Below are 22,820 nucleotides of genomic sequence, written 5' to 3'. Positions count from 1 at the left end.
ATCTTCTGCGCAGTGCTCCAACGTGTTACGGTTATTTTATAGCCTTTTCCACCTACTAGTCCTACTCCTCTTTTATTTCAACCCGTTTACGAGCAGAGTTTATACTACGATACTTTACGCGCCTTTTACGGCCACAAAATCCTAATGGAAAGAGCTCCAAAGGTGGTTCAGCGTAGTTCTGTGGTGGTACTTGGAAATAAATGGCGAATCGTGCGTTTTTTATATCTACGTATATTTTCCTCGGAAAATAAACTTGGATAGTTTATTAAATAAGTATAGATCTCTTTCATATCAAAGGTCGACAGCATCTCATCAAGAAATGATAGACATACATTAACAGACTTAGCTTTTAACCGAAAACAACGGTAGTTTCGCAACCACATACAAACTGAATATTAGGCAATCATCTCCTTTGCTACGTTTTTGGAGACTGCGACGTACTACTTTTGCTGGATGTGCTTGATTTGAAGGATTGCGCATACTTATGCTCTGCAGCGGACTTGATTGATTGCACAAGCTGTAAAAAGATAAAGTATTGCTTAAATTTCAATACCCTAGACATTGAAAAATAACACTACAAAGTTTGCTTGATAGAAACGTTTCTAGCACAAATAGAAAGCTGATTTTTTTATTTTTACGTTTTACTGGACTATTTCTATCAAAGCTATAAAGTATGATTAGACTTATAACTATTTTCTAATAGTATTTAATTTCAATGAAACCTACGCAATATCTCAGTGCTGGCAGGCTGCAACCCGCGCAAGCATGTAAAAGAATGTATACTAGTTTCAAAATTGTTGTATCAAGGAAAACAAATTTCAATTTTAAACTTTTGTATACTGACCTTGGGATTCTTGTATTTCAAGTATCCCCATCTGTTAAGGTATCTTATGCACATTGTTGTTCCTCCTAAAAGATATGTGCAAATCATTGAACTAAGTACTACTTACAATACGAGAAGATGAGCACATTTTAAAAGTTGCATATACAAGAAAGTAACTTACCAACAGTCACAGTGTATCTGACCGGAGTGAACACTTTGTACAGAGCATACGTGACTGCCCAATGTCCAGCATTGGAACCTCGTAACATTTCCAAATAGCTTTCGCTCAAATGTAATGATTCAAGAATTCCTATAATGTCAACACCACTAAAAGAAACGTTATTTTACATTTTCCTCTATTCATTTTCAATGGTTTCATAATCATTTGTAATTATGACATACTTTTTTGCAGCAATGTAAAACACGGATGCCCAACCAATAGAAGTGACTATGTGCACTGGAATCAGAATGTGCCAATAATCTTTTGCCAATTGCTTCATTTTTTGAAACACTGTTTTCTTTTCTTCCGCCGCTGCAGGTGCCTCATTACAATCTTTGTTAGGTACCTCTGTCTTCGTGGCTGGCTCAGATTTCGTTGAGGTACTGAATTTAAGCGCATTGATCTTGCAGGCAAGGAGTCCAGATTCGTATGTTCTGTCATGCTGTCTATTAAATAGATTAAAGTTGATTGATTGATACGAACTGCCCAAGTGTCTGGCTGTTGTGAACAAAACGCTTTAAGTCAGAAATCACTTTTTAACAATTATTGATTAGCTAAGTAATTGCAGAACTTACCTAAATTCTGGATCTGTCGATTGGCAGTAATAGGGCATTTACAAAAAAACGTCGGTAGTTTAATCGGGATCGTCGAGGTTCTGGGAACCAAAAAGTACGAACACTTCAATCCACGCCCGATAACCAGCTCCATTTTCGAAAATAGAAAAATTACCGCCCTGGGTACTGCTGATTATTTTCCTAACCTCAGAACATAACGCTAATGTTGAAACGGTACCTATATGTATAAACACTCTGGCAAGTTTTCGGGCTTCTTATACCCTTATCCGTCGATAAAATTCACAATACGAAGCTGTTTTGGAGAACAGCGTAAAAAGTATTAATTCGCACCTACATATCTCGAAAACCGTATTCGCGACGTTACGTTCGATTTCTATATTCTGTACGATACGTGGGCTCAGGATAGGTTGAGCTCACACATGGGGCCGTGCACGTAATAAACCGGCGCTTATGTGATGAGCTACACGGATGCTTCCACGGGCGAAAAGAGGTCGCCGATTGGTCAGGAGTCACTCACGTGATTTGGCGCACGCATTCAAGCTCGCGTGAAGGCATTATACTCGTTTTCGAGAAAAGATGTATTGCTTGAGTCATAAATTAGTAGTTTATTTGTGAAATCACTTGTATATGAATAACATTATGAATATATGCTACCAGCGCATGTATAACTATTTGCAGTAGAAAAACGCAGTATAAAATTTGATTAATAACTATTCTGTAGGTATGTACAATAAATAAATTTTGATTACCTCACTGTCCATTCAAAAAATCCAGATTTTTAATTTCTTCTGGCATGTAAGGTAGTGCGGATCTATCCTTTTTACCTACAATAATTTATATATATATATAGTTTCATTGATTTTCAAAATATATAGATCTTTTTCAAAGAGATTTACCAAGAATACTTGTAGGGATATTCCTCAAGTGCAGAGGAACCGGTAGCTGTGCGTCTTTGTAGTTTGCTACAACACGCTGTGCTGCCCTGAGAGAATCCTCCATGAGACGTGATTTTGGAGCTCTGGCTAAGTATATTGCGCATTGAGCTAATAATACATCACACTCAGGCATGCCTAGCATTTTACAGCTCTGCATTGTATGCACAGCCACACCTGAAGAAATATGTACGCATGAAAAAACTTGATAAACAATAATATTCACTGGTTTTACATATTATCATGTTAATTACCCAAGGCTTTTGGATCTTCTAAGCCAATATCTTCAGTAGCCATCCTTACAAGTCTTCTACCAATATAGACAGGATCTTCTCCACCAGCCATCATCCTTGTAATCCAGTATAAGGCAGCATTGTCATCACTTGCCCTGACTGATTTATGAAGAGCTGATATCATATCATAATGCTGGTCTCCTTTTTTGTCATACAGCATGTGAGTTTTTTTGAGGCTGTCTTTAACATCATCTAGTGAAATAAAATTCAAACCACTGCTTGATGACCCTTCGCTGCTAGGAACTTTTGAATGTATGGCTAATTCTAAACCTCCAAGAGCAATGCGGGCATCTCCATCTGATGTTTCTGCAAGCCACTTGACTGTCTCTCTGTCAATGAAAAACTTATTGTTGATAGAAGCATTAGGTGGTTTTTCAAAATCATGTACAGCTCCGCCAGCAGCTTTAATAGCTCTTATTAAAATTTCAGTTAAATTTTCAATTGTCAATTTCTCTAAAACTATGACACGGCATCGGCTTAAGAGTGCTGCATTCAAACTGAAGGATGGATTTTCAGTGGTTGCTCCAATCAGTATTATAGTGCCAGATTCAATGTGAGGTAAAAATGTATCCTGCTGAGTTTTGTTGAATCTGTGAATTTCATCCATAAACATAACTGTTCGACGGCCAAATTTCAGTTCATTAGAAGCTATAGTGATTGCATCTTTGACATCACTGATACCAGACATAGCTGCAGAAAGTTTTACATAGCGATATTTCCCTCCAGGACAGTGTTGGCACGTGTTTGCTATGACGTTTGCCAGTGATGTCTGAAATAAAGTATAAAATTCAAAATCGATTTGTAGGGTTTTGAATTTGAATCAAAGCTCACTTTTCCACATCCTGGAGGACCCCACAAAATAATGTTTGGTATTTCAGTTTTGCTCAGCAATTGGTACAGCATAGTTTCAGGACCAAGTACGTGCTTTTGTCCTACATATGACATTATGCTATTTGGTCTCATTTTCTCCGCCAGTGGAATGGAATCCTTTGGTTTTGTGTCCTTGGACCTAGTAGAACTCTGAAAATCGAATGAAAAACATTCAAATTCCCCAATTATTGTATAAAATTAAAAAAATAAATACCATACTTCTTTATCAGAGTCATTTTCCTGGATAGTTGGTGCGAGGAATTTTGATCTACTAGTAGAGGATGAAGTGCTCGGTGAAGTACTTCCTTTAAAATTTACTCCTTTTGCTTTCTTTGCAACATTATCCCCTCTAAAAAAAGATGCCCTCTTTGAAGTCTCTTGACTCTTGCTCGAGGATTCATTCAAAAAGAGACATTTGCTAGCGTGAGCTTCAATAACACTGGCTGCAAATTCTTTGGCACAGATCGGACATTCTATCTTTGCTGGTTCTTCTTGACTAGACATTATTTTTCATTGTATAATTGAAAGCAAATTTTTAGAGCGCCTCGGTAGATTTGCGGGCAAATGCCGCGAATCATGTGTGTTTTTCTTTCAGGACTCAACAGGTTACTGATCTAATATGCCCGTCATATATGCGTCATAACATATCTTCTGCTCTGCTATAGTCTGTCAAATCAACAACGTGTCCCATTAGTAAACAAACGCATCCGCATGTCAAGGTATATATGTCAATAGTCGCAAGAGTATTAAAAGCGCCTGTGTTAGACAACCTCCTCCACTTCTATACCTATATAATCCTACATCCGTGACCCCGTGAGTATGGAAGCGTCTAGCTATTCTCGAGGAACCGTTAGGTTAAGTCTCTCCTCTCTCACGACATGGGAGAGAGAGAAAGAGAGAAAACACGCAACAGTCTCCAGTGATGGTATACTGTACATTATACGAACTGGCTATAGGATCAGCGCGACGATCTTCGAAAGATGAGAGAGAATTTTAAAAGAATGCGCACGTAAGCGCGGGCCAGCCGTTCTCCAGACGCGAGGATCATCCGAGAGGGATGATGGTGATGAGGATTTTACGCGGCTGATATATATTTACAAAGGGTGAAGTGTCTGTAAGGAAAAAGAAGAAAATTGTTTTACGCGAAAGGATATATTTTGTGAATCCGGGACTGGTAGATAGTTTAGAGGTCAATAGCCGGGACATGCAGAATGGAGGACCGCCGAGCTGGCAAGACTAAAGGCGCCGATGTTAGACGTGTCACCCAGGAGGTCAAGGATTACGCGAAACAGGAATCGAGCGACGATGACAAGGTTCAATTGCTCAAGAGCCAGGTACGTATCCTGTTTTATAAATTTCCGTAGTTTTTCTTTTTCATTTTTTTAAGAATAAATATTTTTTTTTTTTTTACAGAACCACGACAAAGCACTGGTGGCAAACCATGCTACCAGTGAGAAGAAAATCAAAACTCAGTTTAATCAAACCCCAACGAGTATAAAAGTCAATTTTGACATAGATCTCTTAGCAGTGGTGCTGTTGATAGCAGGTGTTGCAACAAGATTTTACCGTCTTGAAGAACCAAGGAGTATAGTGTGAGTTGATAAGCTTCTAATATATCGCTGTTAAGGGAAATGCTGAGAGTAAACAAACAATTTTTTTACTGTAGGTTTGATGAATTACACTATGGCAAGTACGTGAGTCTGTACATGAAGAATACATTCTTTTTTGATCCACATCCACCTCTTGGCAAGCAACTCATATCCGCAGCTGCATACTTGGCTGGATTCGACGGAAACTTCAAGTTTGATAGAATCGGTTCTCAATATGCAGAGAGTGCTCCTCTTTTTGCTCTTAGACTGATTCCTGCTCTCTGTGGAAGCTTGCTTATCCCAACTGCATATCACTTAGCATTAGAAATAGGATTAAGACAATGGAGTGCTGCCATTGCAGGACTATTGTTGTTGCTTGGTATGATAGAGAACCTTGTTATTTATAAAGTAATATATGATCATTTTATTCTAATTTTGATTTTTACAATTATTTTCATAGACAATGCACTTTTGACACAATCAAGGTTCATCTTGATGGAGAGTATCTTGATACAATTTTCACTGGTGGGTTTATTATGCATCATGAAGTTTAGAAAAGTTAGGGATAAGCCATTGACATTATCATGGTGGTTCTGGTTAATTGCAGGATTTGGAAATTTAACATGTGCTTTATGGTTTGTACATATGAGATTTTAGAAAAAATGTAAAACACTATAATTATTTATGGCAATCCATCTAATCAGGATGATTTTTTCTTCTCGCAGTGTCAAGTATGTTGGTTTTTATTCATTATTGCTGGCTCTCTACTTGGTTGGACGTGATTATTGGTCACTGATTCCCAAGAAGCATCTGTCAACCATGACTTTATACTTGCACTTAATGGCAAGAATATTTGTGATAGGAACAGTTATTACTTCTGTATACTTGAGCATATTTTATGTACATTTATCAGTGCTTACAAAAGCAGGACCTCATGACTCCGTTATGACTAGTGCTTTTCAAGCAAGTTTGGAAGGTGGGCTAGCAAGTATCACAAAAGGTCAGCCAATAGAAGTTACACATGGTTCTCAAATCACTTTGAGGCATACACATGGTAGAGCTTGTTGGTTGCACAGCCATGACCATGTATATCCACTTAGATATCCTGACAATCGTGGAAGTTCACACCAGCAACAGGTATGTTCATTCATAAAATTTTTTCACCAATGTTTCAAATATATTTTTAAAATTATATCATTATAGGTCACGTGCTATTCGTTTAAAGATGTCAATAATTGGTGGATTGTTAAGAGACCAGATATCAATGATCTGGTAGTAACAAAACCTAGTGAGCCTATCAAACATGGAGACGTCATACAGTTGGTGCATGGAATTACAAGTCGTGCTCTCAATTCCCATGACGTTGCAGCTCCCATGACTCCCCAAAGCCAAGAAGTTTCTTGTTATATTGATTACAATGTATCTATGCCAGCACAAAATTTGTGGAGACTTGAGATTGCAAACCGTGATCAAGTTGGAAACGTTTGGCATGCTATTCAGTCACAAGTATGTACACTTCTCTTAAGAAACTCGAGATTACAATATAAAATTTTGGAAAAATTTCTTTAGGTACGTTTAGTTCACGTGAATTCAGAATATGCTCTGAAATTCAGTGGAAGGCAATTACCAGATTGGGGATTCAATCAGCATGAAGTGGTAGCTGACAGGCTCATTGATCAATCAGATTCTATATGGAATGTTGAAGAGCATCGTTACACAAAAAGCGAGGATCAAAAGCAGAGAGAAAGAGAACTGCTCAATGCTGAAATGATTCCACTGAAAGCTACAACCCTGAGCTTTTGGGAAAAGTTCATAGAATTACAAGCAAAAATGTTATTTGGTGGTCAAGAGGTTCAAAATACTCACATGTATTCCAGTAGTCCCTTAGAATGGCCAACCATGACAAGAGGTATAGCTTACTGGGTTTCCACCAAAAGCAATGTATGTACATATGCAATAATAATATAAAATTAAAAATTAATATTGTTATATAATACATTCTGACTAAAAACTTTAATGCTTCTAGGCACAAGTTTATTTGCTTGGCAACATTGTCATTTGGTATTCGGGAACGATATCCGTTTTAATTTACTCGTCTCTTCTGATTTTGTATTTAATGCGAAGACGAAGAATGTGCTTTGACATTTTTGAAGAGGAGTGGGATCGATTTGTAACTATAGGGGAAACTTTGTTTGCAGGATATCTAATTCACTTTTTACCGTTCTTTTTCATTGAGCGAACGCTATTTTTACATCACTATCTACCTGCGTTTATTTTCAAAGTATTATTGACTGCAGCAACAGTGGATCATATTTACTATCTTATAAGGTAATATATACATTTTTTACTGTATTCGTTACACTCTATCATCATAACAAAATCATATAAATATTTGCTGTTTCAGTGTTCACTGCAACTCAAAATTGGCCTTAGCTGCTTATAAATTATTTTTGATAGGTTGGCTTGCTCTAATTACTTACGTATTTTGTAAATTCACTGCACTGAGCTATGGAATTACTCCTTTGTCTGCAAAGGAGGTATTAAAATTGAGGTGGAATGAAGAATGGGACTTTATTATCCACAAGACATAATTATCAAGATGTAGGAATATTGACTGACTACTATTAAGACATACTGCTCTCTTGAAAGAAACGTTTTATGTTGGACATTTTTAAGAAATGTTATAAATTTGAAGCTATTTAACTTTTTATCTCTTAAGAATATTGACATCTGTTAAAGACATTACGAACATATCAGCATCCAGTGCATTATTTATTGTTATTTTAAAATAGAATTGGTTTAATAGTAATGTTGAAAAAAATGAATTAGTATTTAAGAAGCATTAATGCACATAAGGGACGATTGAAAAAGAAGAGAGTTTTATAACGCAATAAAATTTTTATTTTGTTTAATGTTTAATATCCCATTAGACATGTGTTAAAATCAATATATTTATTTTGCAAAAGGAGTTTTATAAAATCTAATGTATAATTTAAAAAGCAAAATACACTCGAAATACTGTATATATATACTATATATCTAAATACTACCAGTTGACACGATTTTAAGATCTAAAGATGTTGAAATGATTTTATATTTAGACTACATTAGTAATGTGTAATGAATGCGAATTTAAATACAAATTTTGACTTAGAATTACGTGACTAAAGCTACGTAGAGAGAGCACTTATAGTCCGTATATGGGCCGTTGATTCAAATTCACTTGTACATTTATGATTGTGCAATAAGAGAGTTAATTTTAGCACAAGAGAGTGTAATTAAAATATTTGTATAACAAATTGTTAATGCACATCTAAATAGACAAAAAGATTACAATGCTGTACAAAGGATGTCAAAAGAATCAAGATTATACAATTTATACAAAACAATAAAAATTCTTATAAATTTTAAATTGTCCGAATTATTTACACGAAACATCAATACCTTATACAATTTATACAAGTTTCGATTAAAACTTTTGGAGTTTTCAAAGAGAAATATCACTGTACAACATTATTGCGTGTAATATTTTCTTATCGATATGTGAATACAATCGACCGTATAAGTCCATCTCTTAGATAGTCCACACCGTTTACGCCAACGTTGAATGTAAAGGAGACGTTTTCACAGTTCACTCTTTGAGTGCAATTTCCAATTGGGTACCAGCCTGGTTTGTTGAATACTACCCCGACTTTATACATCTGTAATCATACAAGTGAACTTTTGTAGTTTAATTTACTAAAGGTGTACTTGTATAACACTCTACTGAAACATACCTTATTTTTTTGGATGTATACTGGTCGGTTAAAAGATATTTCGACCAATTCTCTCAAAGAAGCTTTAGTTGTGTAATGCGTATACGTCAGTCTAGTCCCGTCCGAATCAAGAAGATGAGCATAGAGGACTTCTGTGTAAGTTGTGTCTGCATGAAGTTGATCCATTCCTCCAAAAGTTGAAGGCTACAAGAATAGTAATTAAAATATGTATACTCATTACTGTAGTTTACATAAACTGATTGATTTTAAACTTACAAGGTGGTCCACAGCAGTTAAAATTTGAGATGGCACTTGAACTCCAAGAACAAAAATGTTTCTGTCTACTGTGAATGTTACAGAACAGTCCATAACGTCATAATTGCAAAAATTTGATTGCTGCATTGATGATCTCATGCAATAAAATTTTGGCCTATCTCTTATATTAGTGATGAGTATTTCATTAGGAACTTCTTGAGAATCTCTGCTAATACGATCTTCTTCTCTAACTATGTCTGGGTAACTTAAGTCTCGTATAAAAAAGGATGGGTTTCCTATTGCACTTGAACACTCCATGGAATAAGTTGGTTTCATTGGCATGGAAAATGTACATGGTATGTTCACCGTCATTGGATTAAATTTCTGAAAATAATTTATGCATCAGTATATTATAGAAATAGTGGTAACAAAATGATAAGAAACGCTAACTCACTTTCAATTCGGAAGTTTCTAGAACTTTTACCTTGGCTCTCGGTAGAGTGTTCATAGAAAATCCTTCAGGCATAGGTACCTTACTCTTGGGGGACGATATATTCATCAAAATCGAAAAAGCCTCTTGTTGTGTCAGCAAAGGTGATTTACCTGGACCCTCGGCAAATTCTTGAGGAGTCAGAGTGAGAAATCTAATTTTAGTCAGGGCATTGCCAATGACAGATTTCAGAGCCTTGGGATCTGCTGGATCCAGCGACTTCCTACCACACTCTGCTCTTGCCCATCTCTCTAGTGCATTGAACAAGTCAGTCTCTGAAGAAATTTGCAATTCTTCCTGATCAAGAAGAGTGAGCACAGTTCCTTGCTCAACTTCATCCCAGCTGGTCTCCTTCAGCACTTCATCGGTTTTCGAGCAGATGATCTGCAGACACTTCTCCATCAAGACTGGCTCCTCAAACAACTTTGCAAACTCATAAGCTCTGCAAGCTTTCTTTAGCGACAGATCGGACCACAAGAATTTCGTGCACTCCTCAACCAAAAAAGGCAGCATGTACTTCTTGGCACAATAACACAGTTCGCAAGCCAGTTCAAAGGATCCAAGATCCACCCTGTCAGTGTATATATACTCCATCAGAGCTTTAAAAGCCTCTGGCTGGACATCCCGTATGGGTATGGGGTCGTTCTTCTCCGCCATAGTCCCATAGAACATGGCCTCGAAGACTGGGCTCGACATGGCCAGGAAGACCTTGTGACCCTCCAGGATCTGCTGATGCGGCTCCTGGCCTACGATGAACTTGCAGTCCGACCTGCAATAGTAGAACCAGAACTCTCAGAACCTCGACGCTGAGTCAAAAACCAAGCTAACAAGTCATACGATACCATTGCCCAGTCTCCAGTAGGTACTGGCCTCGCTGGGCTATCTTCTGAGTGGTCGTCTGCCAGTCACAGGGCAGTACCATCTCTGAGTTCAATCCAAGATGCAACTTGACGCGTGAATCTCGGCCAGACGCGCGCTGACTCACATCCCAGGCGCAACAGCGGATTAATAATCGGCTATTGCAGTGCCTTCGGAAGATCTATTTTCTAGAATCGCCCCACGACGCTAGCAGCTATTTCTAAAAATAAGGTTCGGCTTTGACGTAAACAATGCGAGAGCGCAGCCGACGCATCGGCTTCTCGGTCGAGAAAAAACATGGAATCCGGATCTTACCTCCTTGCGAGAGATGTTCCCGGAGAAACTGGGCATGTTTTTGAAGAATAAATAGATCTTCCTCGACGCCGCGAGAAGCAGAGGACCCTGAGGCTGGCTGTCAAAACGCGGCGGTCGTCTCGAGTTCCTGGACAGAATATAACGCGGATGTGTTATCGCGTCGTTGTAATAAATCTCCACTATATATAATTTACGGCCAGAAATGAAGGTTGCGTAGGATACGTACAGGTTAGCGTCTGTTCCGTTCTCCGATTGGTCGCTTCGACCGAGGCGAAACAGCTGACCAATGGAGGCCGACTTTTGGAGCAAAACGCGTTGTTTACACTAGCCATTTAAACAGTAGCTTACGCGGTGAGGGCGAGAGGAGGTTCTCGCGATTCAAGTCGTGGTTTTTGTTCTGAAAAATCCGAAGGAGAGATCGCGAGAGACGTTATATCTGCTGCAGTGTCGTGTTGCTTCGCGGGAATCGCCTCGCTGAGAGTTAACGACAAGTTTGTGTATTTTTAAGAGCAGTTTCGTGCGAAGCTGTTTATCTGTGAGAGAGGATAGGATATTTTTTGTTTGTTAGCTGATACTTTTCAGGTAAATCTGTGAGTATGAGAGTTTAAAATTTTTATTTTTAGGGTTACTCTTATCGGGGATCGCGGGCGTATTTACACTATTTTTATTCGTTTTCAAATGTTTATTCAACATAACCTATATTTGTGTGTTCGCGAGTTGGGTTGATTGAGCGGGATTTTTGAAGTAGCGTAACAGGTGGTAATGACAGTGTTGTATAGAGATTCCTTATATCATGAACTGTTTGGATGTTTAAGGAAAAATCGAGATGAGTTCAGCCGAAGTATTAATGCCCAGAGAGTCTGGAAAATTCATAGCCGAGACAGCGAAGGACGTTTTTATCGAAGCCAAAGGAGTTGAACATCTCGCTCACGAGGTTCGTCTCATCAGAATTTTCACAAAGATTTAACTTCAAATGTTAGCGTTCATTAAGTATTACATTTCAGATAGTGAAGAATTTAAAAAGCGGCGCACTGAGTCCGAAAAATTTCTCTCAACACGTCCACCACCCGACCACCAACGATCTTAAGGCAGTAGACTGGCTTTTTGTAATTGACACACTGAACTTTTGTTTCTGGACTGACTCAGAAGTGAACAAGCGCTGGAAAGTCGAGGGACAGAGTGGATACTTTGCTCTGTGTGCAGCCGTCAAACGAGCCCTTGATGTAATTTTAATAATTTCAATATTCACCGTTACCTGTGATACAGTATCATCGTTTATTTCTTAGGCAGGAATCCCGTTGACGGACGCGACGTTTCTGTCGAAAATCACAGCGGACGATGTGCGGAGTATTTTGCGGGCCGACGCTGATGCGGCGGAGGTTCCTCTTATTGACGAACGAGTGAAGAATCTGAACGAAGTTGGCCGAGTCCTGCTTGAGAAATACAATGGTACTTTTTTTTTAAGTTTGATTTAAAATTTTGCGGCGTGTGTACACCATTGATTGACGTTGTTACTTGCAGGTACTTTTATCGAGTGCCTAAAAGTTTGCGACAAGTCGGCCGAAAATTTACTGAAGCTCGTCGTTACCGAATTCGAGTGCTATCGAGATGAAGCCGATTATCGAAATAAGCGAGGTAAGCTTTTTGCGAACGCGAATCCTTCTAGACATAAACACAAAATATTCTCCATTCTATCACTTTTAGTGTCCTTTTACAAGAGAGCTCAGATCTTGGTTGGAGACATATGGGCCTGTTTCGAGGGAAAGGGCCACGGTGAATTCCACGATATCGAGTACATAACGATGTTCGCCGACTACAGAGTACCGCAAGTACTCGTGCACTACGGGGCGATGCGATACAGCGAGGCATTACTGGCCAAATTGTCGACAGGTACGGAAGTCGCGCTATTGCGTACATCAGCGTCCTATAATACTAAACGCTCCATTCCAGGCGAGCACTTGCAAGCCGGTTGCATCGAGGAAACGGAAATACGCGGCTGTTCGATCGAAGCCGTCGAAAGAGTGGTGGAGCAGGTGAGGAAGCTGGTGAGGGCAGACGCGTCTCTGAACCTCAAGGAAGCCGACTGCAACTCGATACTCGTCGATCATTTTCTCTGGGACTACAGGAGGAAGCACGTGGAGGAGTTGGAGCACATACCCTTTCACAAAGTTAGGACAATATTTTATTGAACCATCTATATAAAATACTGCGAATTACAATATAATTATCTCATAGGGGAGTTAAAAAAATTTTTATATACAGAAATTCAATAAACACATTGAAACTAAGTTCTGTAAAAGAAAAAGATTCCTCGTTAGTAGGGTTTCAATGGAAGTGCGTGATGAAGTAACGTTACGTTCTTTAATTTACGAATACTGCGTATACAATTAAAATTATTAGTTTACAAACATTACAAAATCTCGGCATGTCTTGTCTTCTCTGATCGATCGTACCTTATACATTATTTGTACAACGTTTTCTTTTTTTGTTTCCTCGGTTCATTTTATTTTTAACCGTTAATTCTCTCGTTTAAATAACTCGGTTAAAAAGGCAAACTGACGAGAGCCGTCTCGTCAGTTCATCGAATACGCACGATGCAGCGGACTACTAGAGCGAATAGAAATTGAATTGAAACGTTGAATATTGATCCATATTTCTCTCCTACGCCGATCAATCATAAATCCCGTGGCCGATCGTATTTTTAAACGAAAAAGAAGCTTGATCCGTCAACGCGCGCACGTGCGACGCGTAACAATAATTTAATCAATTTCCGCTCGTTTTGCCGTTCAAAAATACAACGCTCATCTCGTCGACAAGCTTATAAATAAATAGTCGTACAAAAGGGCAGATCGAGTTCCGGCGAGCTGTCCAGCTGCAGCCCGACTCTTCTTCTACTTTCCCTACGAGTTTCACTAACGTTATTAAATAAAGCATAATAATGATAATGACAATATAATATCATCGTATAAAACGAAAATCGACGCTCATCGCTGAGAGAAACTATTTACATACACACACACACACGCATACACACTCGAGGCTCCGCGTGCGAGAGCTCCCGACATCCTGAAACTGCTATATATACCGACGAACGATCGGCGAGACGCGCGTGAATTGCTACATACAGCTCGATCGGCGCGATCGTTCGGCCGGTGCGTGTGCGATTCCGCGACACACGACTCGAGTTCGATTCGACGATTCGGATGCGCCGGCTCAGAACTGGAGGATCTGGTTGATCCACTCGCGGAACTCGGAGATCCGCGTGTAGACGCCCGGCTGGTTGGGCTCCGCGCAGCCGATGCCCCAGCTGATGACGCCGGCCAGGACCCAGCGCTTGTCCTTCTTCCTCTGGATCACCAGCGGTCCTCCGCTGTCGCCCTGTGTGCGAGATTCGCGTTAGTTTGTGCTTTATTTATTTATTTTTTTTATTTTTTTTTTTTCGTAGATACTGAGAATGAGATAATAATCACCTCGCAGGAGTCGAAGCCGCCTTTCCGCCAGCCGGCACAGATGAAAATGTGGGGTATGTGCTCGATGTAGCCGGCGTTTCTGTACATGCCCTCGCACACCGAGTTATTTATCACCGGCACGGCTACCTCCTGCAGTACCGACGGCAGCGGTCCATCTGTAATCCGATCGTACGATTAATCGAAAAATAGATAGAGGAAGAAAACGAAAGCAACGAGCGAATCGCCTACCTTCGTAGAGTCTGCCCCAGCCGGTGACGAAGGCCGTTTGACCGACGTAGTCCTCGTCGTCGTCGGGTATGCAGATCGGCAGGACGTTAGGCTGGAAAGGCAGGACCGGCTCGTAGAAACGCATCAGCGCGAGATCGAACTCGAAGGTGCGCGCGTCGAAGCTCGGGTGACTGGCGACGATCTGGACCCGACGCTCCTGGAAGCCGTAGGGCTCCTCCTCGTTGCCCAGGTCGTGCTCGCCGATTCGGAGCAGCAGGTCGCTCGGCAGTACGCTTAGAGAATAAAACGAAAATTATTTCTAATCCACATCGTCCGATAATTTTCAAGGTATTATGGTCTACGTACTTTTGGACGCAGTGAGCGGCGGTGATGGCCCAGTTCTCGTTGAGCAGAGCCGCGCCGCACTTGTGAAGGTACGTCGATGTTCGCCATTGCCTCAGCGAGATCTGGATTACGGAGGGAATATAGCGCGTTGAGAAAAATGCGCGTAATCAAGGTCGACCGTCTTTCGCTCGAGTGCATACACACACACACAGACACAGAGATACATCGCAGCGGCGGCTCGAACAATGAGGTAATCGAGCCTTGACAAACATCACTCTTTTCGAGAGAGAGAGAGAGAGAGCGCGCGCGGCATTGCTTATCTCCCGAGGCTCACCTTGAGCTACTCGAATCATCCGAAACTTTATATCAGTTCGCGCATACCTCGTGCGTTCCGAGGGCATCGGATGATCGCGCGCGGCGCATGTATATTCGAATTGGCGCCGTTTTCGCGTTCGAGATGAATTATAACCGAGAAATCGCGTCGCGAATTAAAATTCGCTCAGCCGAGAAGGCGCGTTTATTCGAACGGCGACGATCACCTTGAACAGCTCGTCCCTATTGAGCATTGTAATCTTCGTACAGTCGGGCAAAAGGAAAAGCTAGCTCGAATTTATCGATGAGGAAAACCAGTCCGTTTAAAAGCCATATAACAGCTGCACTCGAGCGAAAAGAGTCTCTCGCACATCGTAAACGCGAGTATATAGAATAAACATTGATAGAAAAGTGCACATTACCTGCCAAGGCCACTTGCCGAAGGTGCTGCCGTCTCCGCCGACGATCCTCGACTCGGGGAACAGCCGTCTCCCGCACACTGCAAGTATAAGCATCGTCGAGTTCACGGCTTTGAGGAGATTCGCCTGTCTCATCGCGGCGGCCATGTTGGCGAACCGCAGACACGGCCGCCGCCGGACGATCGAGTATAGAGCTGCGAGAGGAACCGGTATACCCGAGAGGAGCTCGTTAAGAGCGCGCGCGCGCGTGATGCGTTCGACTCTAACGCTCTTTTTTTGTTATTTTTAAGCTACTGGCTTTTCTCTTCACTCACCATCCTTGTAGTTGGACATGTTGATCGGCACGTAAGGCGGCTCGGTGAACTCCGGGGCGAGCGTCACCGTCGCCAGGGTCGAGAGCATGTCGACGTACGTCGTCGGCTGGGTGGTGACCCTCGGAGTCGTCGTCGACGTCGGCTTCGGCGTTGTTGTACTAGTACTCGTCGTCGTCGTGCTCTCCGTCGGGGGCTTAGCTGAAAATCCACGTTCGGAGTTAATTGATGGAGCCGCGAAATTGTTAATTAAGTCGAGTCATCGCGCTCTCGGCTTATGCGACGTCTCTCTCGCGCGCATCCGTTTTACGGCTGCATACGCGAGCGTGAATTTTAAGCGCTTTCCGCCCACGATTCGCGATTGTCGTCAGCGTAGGGGGAAAAGCTTTTTAAAGATTATCAGGCGCGTGTCTTTGAACTTCTGTAAAAAGTGGCCACTTCTACAGCGCAAAAGCCACAATCAAACTACGCAGTAGCTCGCAGAATCCGCGACGTCAAACTTTCAGGAACTTGCGGCGCAATTCCGAAATTATCTAATCTTCTCGCTCCCTCCGGCGATGTTGGTTAAAACCGTAATCCTTCCTCCAATAGCCGAAAACGATAACCGATCGCAAACAAAAAGAATTCACGCGGGGGGCTCCGTTGAAGCGGCGAGAAAAAGAGGAGCCAAACGGTAAACAGACCCACTTGTGGACGTAAAGGTCTTCCCGAGCAGGGAGCGACGACCGAGTGGTATTATGTATATATCGATCGTTGCCTAAAATTACGAAAGGCACAAAGAGAGGCTGAGGATTATTTTTACCGGGTGGCTCGGTCGCTGCAGGGCCGACCGGTTTCGGCTCAGACGGCTGCTCCTCCGTCGTCGGCGACTGGATGATGATCCAGCCGTCGGGTGTCGTTATCGGCGCCCAGTCGGTCTCCGTCGCATCTGCAACAGTATAGCGCCGGTGAATAAAAAAAAAAAAAAGCGTTTCCTCTCGGCGAAAAAAAAGAACGAGAGGAGCAGCCGCGAGAGGCATACAATTACGCGCGAGCGGCGATGTTTACGAGAACGATAGCGCCCGCGGCGGCGGGAGATTACGGTGGATCGCGAGGAACCGTTACGCGGTGTACGGCTCGGCTTGGTTTTTGTTTTTTCATTCTTTTTTCCGAGCCGCTGTGGTTATAAACATACCTGTCGGAGCGGCGCTGGGGGTCTTGGTGGGGCCCTCGGTCTCGTCGACGAGGGACGTCCAGGTGACGATGCCGGGGACGGTAGACTGCTCGAACTCGGCGTCGACCTCGTTGGAGATGGTCGTGGAGACGGGCTTGGGTCTGCTGGTGGTGCTGGTGGTCGGGGGGACGGTAGTCCTGGCGGTGGTGGAGGCTGCCGTTGGTTTGGGGGTAGCTGCGACGGTGGCCGCCGTGTGCTTCACGGGCTTCGCCGTCGTGGTGGTGGTGGTGGTGGTCGTCGTCACAGCGATCTTCGCGGTCGTCGGCTTGGCCGTGGTGGTGGTGGTGGTGGTGGTGGTGACCGGCTGCTTCTTCACTGGGACGGAAGAGGGTCGTGGCGGCTGCTTCGTCGTGGTGGTCGGCCTCCTGGTGGCAGTGCTCGCGTAGGTCGACGAGATGGTCACGTTCTTCTTGCTCGTCGTCGGGGGCCTCCTGGTGCTCGGGATCGTCGTGGCGGCAGCGGGTGTCGTGGTCGCCGGTCGTCGGGTAGCGGTGGACGATGGTTTTTTCGTCGCCGACGTCTGACTCGCAGGCTTCTTCGTGGTGGTCCTGGTGGTCGTGGTACTGGGGACGGTGGTGGCGACGGGAGACGCAGTGGTGGTCCTCACCGACTGGATCGTGGACGAGACGTTGGATGAGCTGGACGCAGGAGCTGGAACGGTGGTCGGCGGCCTCCTGGTGGGCGTCGCGGAGGGCCTCTTGCTGCCGGTGTTCGGCCGCTTGGTGGTGACCTTTGTCGGCTTCTTGCTCGTCGTGGGCTTCCTGGTGGTCGTGGGCTTGGTCGTCTCCTCCGTCACCTTGGTCGCGTTGGCGGACGATGTGCTCGAGGGTCGAGCGCTCGTGGGGGTCGCCGCGGTCGTGGCGTTCCTGGGCGGGAACCTGGTGGCGGGGACGGTCTTCTGCGTCGTCTGCAGCGTCGTCGCGACGGTGACGGCGGCTCTGGGAGGTTCCGTCGTCGCGGGGCTCCTGTGAGTCGTCGGCGCAGCGCTGCTGCTCGTCGCGTTGCGGTGGTGAGTCGTGGTGGTGCTGCTGCTGGGCCTCGTGGAACTGGGTCTCTTGGTCTGGCTCGTGGTGCTGGTCAGCGGCCTCTTGCTGCCGGTGGTCGACGGCGGCCTGGTACCCAGAGTCGTGGCCGCGGCGGTGCTGCTGCTGGGCCTCGTCGAGGAGGCGCTGGCGGGTTTGGGCCTCGGCGTGGTGACGGCAGCAGCGGTGGACGGCTTGGCCGTGGTAGCGGCCGGTCTCTGGGTCCTCCTCTGGGTGCTACTGACCGTCGTGCTGGACGGCGTGGTGTACCTCTGCTCGGAGGCGTTCTGCACCGTCTGGAAGGTCGAGAGTCTGATGCTCTGGGTGGTCGCCTCCACGAGCGGCTTCTTCGTCGGCTTCGCCTTGGACACCTCCGCGGCTTTGAGCGTCGTCGTCTCGACTGGCTTCAAGCTGCTGCTCGCGGGCTTCAGCCTGTCCACGTTACCGGGGATGTCGTTGCTCTCGAGAGCCGGCGTGGAGGGCGATGTGGCCAGGGTAGTGGCCAGAGACGCGGCGGTACTGCTGGCCGACGACGTGGCGTAGGGCTTGAGCGGGTGGTCCACGTCGATGGTGTTGTCCTGGGGGAAGACGTCCGGCTCCTCGTCGATCTTGCAGCAGCTGCCGAAGTAGAAGCGGTCGATGCAGGTGCCCAGGTGCGTGCCGTTCGCCCGGGCGCAGGTGAAGGCGAACATGCACACGCCCGTCTCCCCCGTGCGCCGAGAGACGCATGGTAGGTGCCTGATGTTCCGCCCGACTCCTGGAGGGGTATGAGCAAATGTTCAGGCGTTAGTAATAATTTAGCGTTGCAATAACGAGGATTAAACTTTATTAATCTAGCGAGGGCGCTCTCTCGCAGCCCGCAGAGCGACGGCGCGTGGGAGTCGCGCGGTTATACGAGCTATATAATCCGGGAGGGGGGGGGGGGGGCAAATCACTCTCGAACGACACTCAATGCGGGCATATAATGCAGTTGCGCGCGTCTCTCGCTGATATTAATACGGCACACTGCGTGTGCTATATATAATATACACAGCGCGACGTGCGACACGGATCTCTCTCGGTAAGGATGTACCGAGTGCGCCTACTTACGCCAATAAGGTTGGCGCATCGACGACCGAGTGAAAGTACATTGTCAATCGCGATACGTTTATACATTTGTTCATCGTCCTCAACGCGGTCAGCCGATAAGCTTTGGAGGTTTTTCGCGAATTCCCAATTCCCCTCGCGACTATCCACGTAACGCAGTCGCTCAGATACGCGCGCAGGGAGTCTCGGAGGAGGGAATTTATGTCAGCTGCTCGGCGGCGGCTCGTCGAGCCCATCAGCGGCGCGCGGGGGTATGTACCGTTACGTTTCGATGTGTATGAGCCAGTTGCCCGGCCGGAAAAGTGGGTCAGAGTCACAGGAACGAACGAAGGCCAGAGAGCCTAGTGGAGTGTGGCGTCGTCTCGTCGTTTTTCCCACTCGTTTCTTCCTCGCAATGCTATATCGGCGCCGTTTGATCCCATTGCGTGCTGCAGTCGAAAATCGAAAATCGAGATCGAAAGTACGGCAAAATGCTAGTAGAGCTGCCCCGAAGCGCAGTTAAAAAAAGCGAGGCGGAAGAAAAATAAAACAGTTAAGAAGACGATTCTGGGTCAGTTGGCCAGTCCCCTAAAATACCCGAAGGCTCATTTCGCATGCGAAGAATGTCACCGCGAGCCGATATATGCGACGGAAGAGGTGCGTGTGAGTCACGCGCCAGCGGAAGAAAGTACGCGGTCATTGCCAGAAGGTGAAATGCCGTTCGTCACCCGCGATGTGTATCGCTTCGCATTAACTACACACACACACGAGTTTAATTTCGCGGAGGCTACGGAACAGTTTCGACCTTCGATCGTTATATGCATACGCCCGCACACAGTTAGAAGCACCGTTAATTGGTATCTGTTTGGGAAGAGACAGGTGCGCGACACGTCTCACTGATTCGAGAGGAACTCGTTCCGAATTTCGGAGATAAGATGCCGTCTCACTCTCTCGGTATTTTCGTCGAGAGATCTCACCTCGAGATTACATACCTCCGAAGCGTTCGCCTATATAACGAGCCGAGTATGCGCGAGTGCAGTGTGTAAACATGGAATTTTTGCTCGAAAGCAGAGGCTAGCCGCAAAACCGCGAGCTTTTCAATTCCAGAGCAGCGACCGTTCAGGATTTGCCTACGCCGATCGACGATCCGTTACTTCTACTCGCGTTTCGCAGTTATAAGAAAAAGAGAAGCGCACACGTATACACGCCGTGCATTTCGTCTAACGGTTACAAGTGCCCGAGTGTTTGGGCTTTCTCTATGTGTGCATATCTAACTTCTCTGCAGGCGGGCATGTGGGCGCTAGTGAAAAGTGAAAATTGCGCCGGAAAAGCATCAAAGAACTTTTTTTTTTCTCATACACACAATGCAAACAGACAGCTGTTTACCTCTGAAAAAAGCAAGCTTTTCCCATATACTGCGCAAACACGCGCGTTTTTCTCTTTCTCTCACCTTCGTTGAGGAACTGCGGCACGAATACGGGGCTGGCGACGGCGATGCCGAGGCATCCGAGCAGGACGAGAGCCGAAAAGTGCCTGTGCTGCTGCTGCTGCTGCTGCCTCATCTGCAAAGAAGAGCGTCAGAAAAAGCATGAGACTTGCGATTGTTCTTCTTTCTCCGTCCCGCTTTGCAAGGGATGGACTTGTCTGTGCAAACATAATATACCTGGGCTGGGAACCTTCCCACGGGACAACAGCCACGCGCGGAGCTATTCAGTCACGGCGGGTAATTGCGCGCGAACGCGAGTAGGTTCAAGGACAGAGTAGACTGCCGGCTACTTCCTCGCGGCTTTGAGAAGCTAACGCGCCTGTGTACCGTTTGCCGATTCGAGATATCGGCGGCTTACGCAACGAGTTATACGGGCGACGGGTTGATAAGCGAGCTTTTGTCGTCGATCGGCTGCTAAGCCGAACTTTGGACGCGACGCCGAGGCCTAATAATCCAGAGAGAGAGAGTAAGGCTAAAATTTCTCCGACTCATCCCTGTTTAATTACTCACACTCTCGGCAGTGTTTCCCCGGAATCGAGTATAGAGCATCGCGTCATCGTGAAAGTACTCGCCGTCGTCGTATTTCGAGGCGCGATGGGGCGTTTACCATCGTTTCATAAGTACCGCTAGTCCTCGAGCGCTGGATATACGGGTTAAGCCGGCACACAAACTTTCCGCTTTATACGCGAGAGAGAGAGAGAGAGAGATACGCGTTTACGGTACACCGCGCGACGCCTCTTTTTGTGCGCGACCGAGCGGCCGTAGCCACGATCTTGGATCTTTTTTTTTTCCTTCGATTCCTCGCGATCGTTTCGTTCTTTTTTGTAGCCTGTAGGACTAGAGGGTTGTGGAGCTGGGAATCAAGGACGCTGTTGACCGCCCCGAGGAATGCGTGGGAAATGCTCCAGCTGAGCCAATACCGATTTTTCGCGCGCGTCTAGTGCAACCGGTTATCGGAGCGTGAAAATGTATACGAAGGGAGAGCGCAGGCGATCTTAACATTCCGATATCGGCGCGAAATCGTCTCTGTCACTTCTGGGAAAACTCACCTCGAGATCGGCTCGCAACACGATCCCACGGAGAAGAGACACACGCCGGAAGGGGGCAGCTGTACTGAAGAAGAGTTCCTCGACGCTCTCTCACTCGTTACCGATCACTAGTCGAGCTTCGCAGTCCTTCCCATCTTCCCTCGATACCGATGCTCCTCGCGAATAATAAAAAAACTACGTGGCACACTGAATCCTCCGAATCTGGCGGGCGCGCGCTGCAGCACGTGGTTCCTCCTCGTGTAGCGGGAAATTCAAAATCGGCAGCGGAGAGATCGCTCTCTCTCTCTCTCTCTCTCTCACACACACTCTCTCTCTCTCTCTCCTCGCGGCAGCAGCGACTACTAGACTGCCGATAGCATTCCAGGCTGCTCCTGCTGGCGCTTATTCGAAAAGTAAGAAGCAGCAGCGGCCGATGCCGCCGGTCTCCTCTCTGTGCACTGTCTCTGTGTGTGCGTTGCTGGAAGAGAAGAGAGCCGAGGTGAGGTGGTGGCAATGACCGTTCTCTCTCCCGGCTGTGTTCCTTCTGCCGTGTTCCCCACCACGAAGGCCGTCGGCGACCGGATCGCCATTGGCTCATCGCGTCCTTCCTCTCTTTCTCTCTTTCTTTGTCTTTTTCTCTGCTGCTCGGACTCCTCTCTCTCTCTCTCTCTCAGCGAGCCTCTTCGCTCTGGATGCATAGCTTCTCTCGGTTCTCCTCTCCTCCGCGGAATTCCTGCAGTTGTCGCGGATCGCCCCGAGGGTTGCGCTCACCATATGACGAACGCCTACGCGGGGGCTTATTGATCAGAGCGGCTGTGGCTGCGCGTCCGGGAATTACAGCGTTTTCTCCTTCTTTTTGGTGTATGTACATGGCTCTCAGCGGTTCTGGGAAGTGGCCGAGGGAAACAGCTGTTATTCGCGCGGAACACGCTGTAATCATCGGATGAAAACTGGCGATGAAATAGCT

The 22,820-nt window shown here is 45.4% G+C and overlaps 6 protein-coding genes across 13 annotated transcripts; 2 read left to right on the top strand and 4 right to left on the bottom strand.

The window, feature by feature from the left end:
- Window positions 1-211: 211 nt before the first annotated feature.
- LOC100113756 (protein FAM210A) lies at window positions 212-2,117 on the bottom strand. 2 transcript variants are annotated; one of them, XM_001604812.5, is made up of 6 exons: window positions 1,619-2,113; window positions 1,226-1,541; window positions 1,005-1,150; window positions 845-909; window positions 727-748; window positions 212-517 (listed from the first exon to the last, which is right to left on the bottom strand). In XM_001604812.5, the coding sequence occupies exons 1-6, from the start codon at window positions 1,749-1,751 to the stop codon at window positions 483-485; spliced, it is 717 nt and encodes a 238-aa protein (XP_001604862.1). In that variant the 5' UTR covers window positions 1,752-2,113; the 3' UTR covers window positions 212-482. The 2 variants fall into 2 exon arrangements, with proteins under 2 accessions (XP_001604862.1, XP_003426562.1); XM_003426514.4 differs by lacking the exon at window positions 727-748 and having other exon boundaries at window positions 1,619-2,117.
- Window positions 2,118-2,199: 82 nt separating this feature from the next.
- LOC100119167 (ATPase WRNIP1-like) lies at window positions 2,200-4,602 on the bottom strand. 2 transcript variants are annotated; one of them, XM_031931058.2, is made up of 7 exons: window positions 4,501-4,600; window positions 3,933-4,379; window positions 3,675-3,863; window positions 2,805-3,612; window positions 2,515-2,727; window positions 2,368-2,442; window positions 2,200-2,286 (listed from the first exon to the last, which is right to left on the bottom strand). In XM_031931058.2, exons 2-6 carry the CDS (start codon window positions 4,215-4,217, stop codon window positions 2,369-2,371), a joined length of 1,569 nt encoding a protein of 522 aa, XP_031786918.1. In that variant the 5' UTR covers window positions 4,218-4,379; window positions 4,501-4,600; the 3' UTR covers window positions 2,200-2,286; window position 2,368. The 2 variants fall into 2 exon arrangements, with proteins under 2 accessions (XP_031786918.1, XP_031786917.1); XM_031931057.2 differs by having other exon boundaries at window positions 2,204-2,442; window positions 4,501-4,602.
- A 29-nt stretch (window positions 4,603-4,631) lies between these two features.
- LOC100119205 (protein O-mannosyltransferase 1) lies at window positions 4,632-8,714 on the top strand. The gene is made up of 9 exons (XM_001602973.6): window positions 4,632-5,047; window positions 5,127-5,305; window positions 5,380-5,681; window positions 5,763-5,937; window positions 6,028-6,439; window positions 6,506-6,808; window positions 6,872-7,243; window positions 7,329-7,630; window positions 7,707-8,714. The coding sequence occupies exons 1-9, from the start codon at window positions 4,925-4,927 to the stop codon at window positions 7,891-7,893; spliced, it is 2,355 nt and encodes a 784-aa protein (XP_001603023.1). The 5' UTR covers window positions 4,632-4,924; the 3' UTR covers window positions 7,894-8,714.
- On the bottom strand, window positions 8,181-11,418 carry LOC100119242 (BTB (POZ) domain containing 2-like). 2 transcript variants are annotated; one of them, XM_032600000.1, is made up of 7 exons: window positions 11,202-11,418; window positions 10,976-11,102; window positions 10,645-10,880; window positions 9,767-10,571; window positions 9,334-9,696; window positions 9,079-9,261; window positions 8,181-9,003 (listed from the first exon to the last, which is right to left on the bottom strand). In XM_032600000.1, the coding sequence occupies exons 3-7, from the start codon at window positions 10,722-10,724 to the stop codon at window positions 8,836-8,838; spliced, it is 1,599 nt and encodes a 532-aa protein (XP_032455891.1). In that variant the 5' UTR covers window positions 10,725-10,880; window positions 10,976-11,102; window positions 11,202-11,418; the 3' UTR covers window positions 8,181-8,835.
- LOC116415672 (queuosine salvage protein) lies at window positions 11,319-13,263 on the top strand. 5 transcript variants are annotated; one of them, XM_032600864.1, is made up of 7 exons: window positions 11,319-11,557; window positions 11,791-11,909; window positions 11,980-12,198; window positions 12,262-12,424; window positions 12,497-12,610; window positions 12,680-12,865; window positions 12,926-13,263. In XM_032600864.1, the coding sequence occupies exons 2-7, from the start codon at window positions 11,802-11,804 to the stop codon at window positions 13,162-13,164; spliced, it is 1,029 nt and encodes a 342-aa protein (XP_032456755.1). In that variant the 5' UTR covers window positions 11,319-11,557; window positions 11,791-11,801; the 3' UTR covers window positions 13,165-13,263. The 5 variants fall into 5 exon arrangements, with proteins under 5 accessions (XP_032456755.1, XP_031786923.1, XP_031786919.1 ...); XM_031931063.2 differs by having other exon boundaries at window positions 11,322-11,565; XM_031931059.2 differs by having other exon boundaries at window positions 11,322-11,565; window positions 12,680-13,263.
- On the bottom strand, window positions 13,142-22,454 carry LOC100119285 (serine proteinase stubble). Its single transcript, XM_031931065.2, has 10 exons — window positions 21,875-22,454; window positions 20,790-20,901; window positions 17,214-19,031; window positions 16,842-16,967; window positions 16,043-16,240; window positions 15,732-15,808; window positions 15,019-15,119; window positions 14,674-14,945; window positions 14,446-14,600; window positions 13,142-14,353 (listed from the first exon to the last, which is right to left on the bottom strand). The coding sequence occupies exons 2-10, from the start codon at window positions 20,899-20,901 to the stop codon at window positions 14,189-14,191; spliced, it is 3,024 nt and encodes a 1,007-aa protein (XP_031786925.1). The 5' UTR covers window positions 21,875-22,454; the 3' UTR covers window positions 13,142-14,188.
- Window positions 22,455-22,820: the final 366 nt, after the last annotated feature.

The sequence above is a fragment of the Nasonia vitripennis genome, chromosome 5 (assembly GCF_009193385.2).
Source record: "Nasonia vitripennis strain AsymCx chromosome 5, Nvit_psr_1.1, whole genome shotgun sequence".
Taxonomy (NCBI): Eukaryota; Metazoa; Arthropoda; class Insecta; order Hymenoptera; family Pteromalidae; genus Nasonia; species Nasonia vitripennis.
The sequence above is the reverse complement of the archived record's forward strand: the minus strand, read 5'-3'. Positions and strand labels throughout refer to the sequence as shown.

What these genes read in the sequence shown, in the direction of transcription:
- LOC100119242 (XM_032600000.1), bottom strand. Translation starts at nt 10,724, where the DNA reads ATGGTACTGCCCTGTGACTGGCAGACGACCACTCAGAAGATAGCCCAG. An exon ending in CTACTGGAGACTGGGCAATG is followed by an intron (nt 10,572 to 10,644) that starts GTATCGTATGAC and finishes CTACTATTGCAG; the next exon opens with GTCGGACTGCAAGTTCATCG. An exon ending in TAGAAACTTCCGAATTGAAA is followed by an intron (nt 9,697 to 9,766) that starts GTGAGTTAGCGT and finishes AATTATTTTCAG; the next exon opens with AAATTTAATCCAATGACGGT.
- LOC100113756 (XM_003426514.4), bottom strand. Translation starts at nt 1,751, where the DNA reads ATGGAGCTGGTTATCGGGCGTGGATTGAAGTGTTCGTACTTTTTGGTT. An exon ending in TTTTACATTGCTGCAAAAAA is followed by an intron (nt 1,151 to 1,225) that starts GTATGTCATAAT and finishes CGTTTCTTTTAG; the next exon opens with TGGTGTTGACATTATAGGAA. An exon ending in TGAAATACAAGAATCCCAAG is followed by an intron (nt 518 to 844) that starts GTCAGTATACAA and finishes ATCTTTTTACAG; the next exon opens with CTTGTGCAATCAATCAAGTC.
- LOC116415672 (XM_031931059.2), top strand. Translation starts at nt 11,802, where the DNA reads ATGAGTTCAGCCGAAGTATTAATGCCCAGAGAGTCTGGAAAATTCATA. An exon ending in TTGAACATCTCGCTCACGAG is followed by an intron (nt 11,910 to 11,979) that starts GTTCGTCTCATC and finishes ATTACATTTCAG; the next exon opens with ATAGTGAAGAATTTAAAAAG. An exon ending in CCGTCAAACGAGCCCTTGAT is followed by an intron (nt 12,199 to 12,261) that starts GTAATTTTAATA and finishes TTTATTTCTTAG; the next exon opens with GCAGGAATCCCGTTGACGGA.
- LOC100119205 (XM_001602973.6), top strand. Translation starts at nt 4,925, where the DNA reads ATGGAGGACCGCCGAGCTGGCAAGACTAAAGGCGCCGATGTTAGACGT. An exon ending in GAAGAACCAAGGAGTATAGT is followed by an intron (nt 5,306 to 5,379) that starts GTGAGTTGATAA and finishes TTTTTACTGTAG; the next exon opens with GTTTGATGAATTACACTATG. An exon ending in CATATTTACTATCTTATAAG is followed by an intron (nt 7,631 to 7,706) that starts GTAATATATACA and finishes TTGCTGTTTCAG; the next exon opens with TGTTCACTGCAACTCAAAAT.
- LOC100119167 (XM_031931057.2), bottom strand. Translation starts at nt 4,217, where the DNA reads ATGTCTAGTCAAGAAGAACCAGCAAAGATAGAATGTCCGATCTGTGCC. An exon ending in GTCCTCCAGGATGTGGAAAA is followed by an intron (nt 3,613 to 3,674) that starts GTGAGCTTTGAT and finishes ACTTTATTTCAG; the next exon opens with ACATCACTGGCAAACGTCAT. An exon ending in AGAAGATCCAAAAGCCTTGG is followed by an intron (nt 2,728 to 2,804) that starts GTAATTAACATG and finishes ATATTTCTTCAG; the next exon opens with GTGTGGCTGTGCATACAATG.
- LOC100119285 (XM_031931065.2), bottom strand. Translation starts at nt 20,901, where the DNA reads ATGAGGCAGCAGCAGCAGCAGCAGCACAGGCACTTTTCGGCTCTCGTC. An exon ending in GCCGCAGTTCCTCAACGAAG is followed by an intron (nt 19,032 to 20,789) that starts GTGAGAGAAAGA and finishes ATACCCCTCCAG; the next exon opens with GAGTCGGGCGGAACATCAGG. An exon ending in CATGTCCAACTACAAGGATG is followed by an intron (nt 15,809 to 16,042) that starts GTGAGTGAAGAG and finishes TTATACTTGCAG; the next exon opens with TGTGCGGGAGACGGCTGTTC.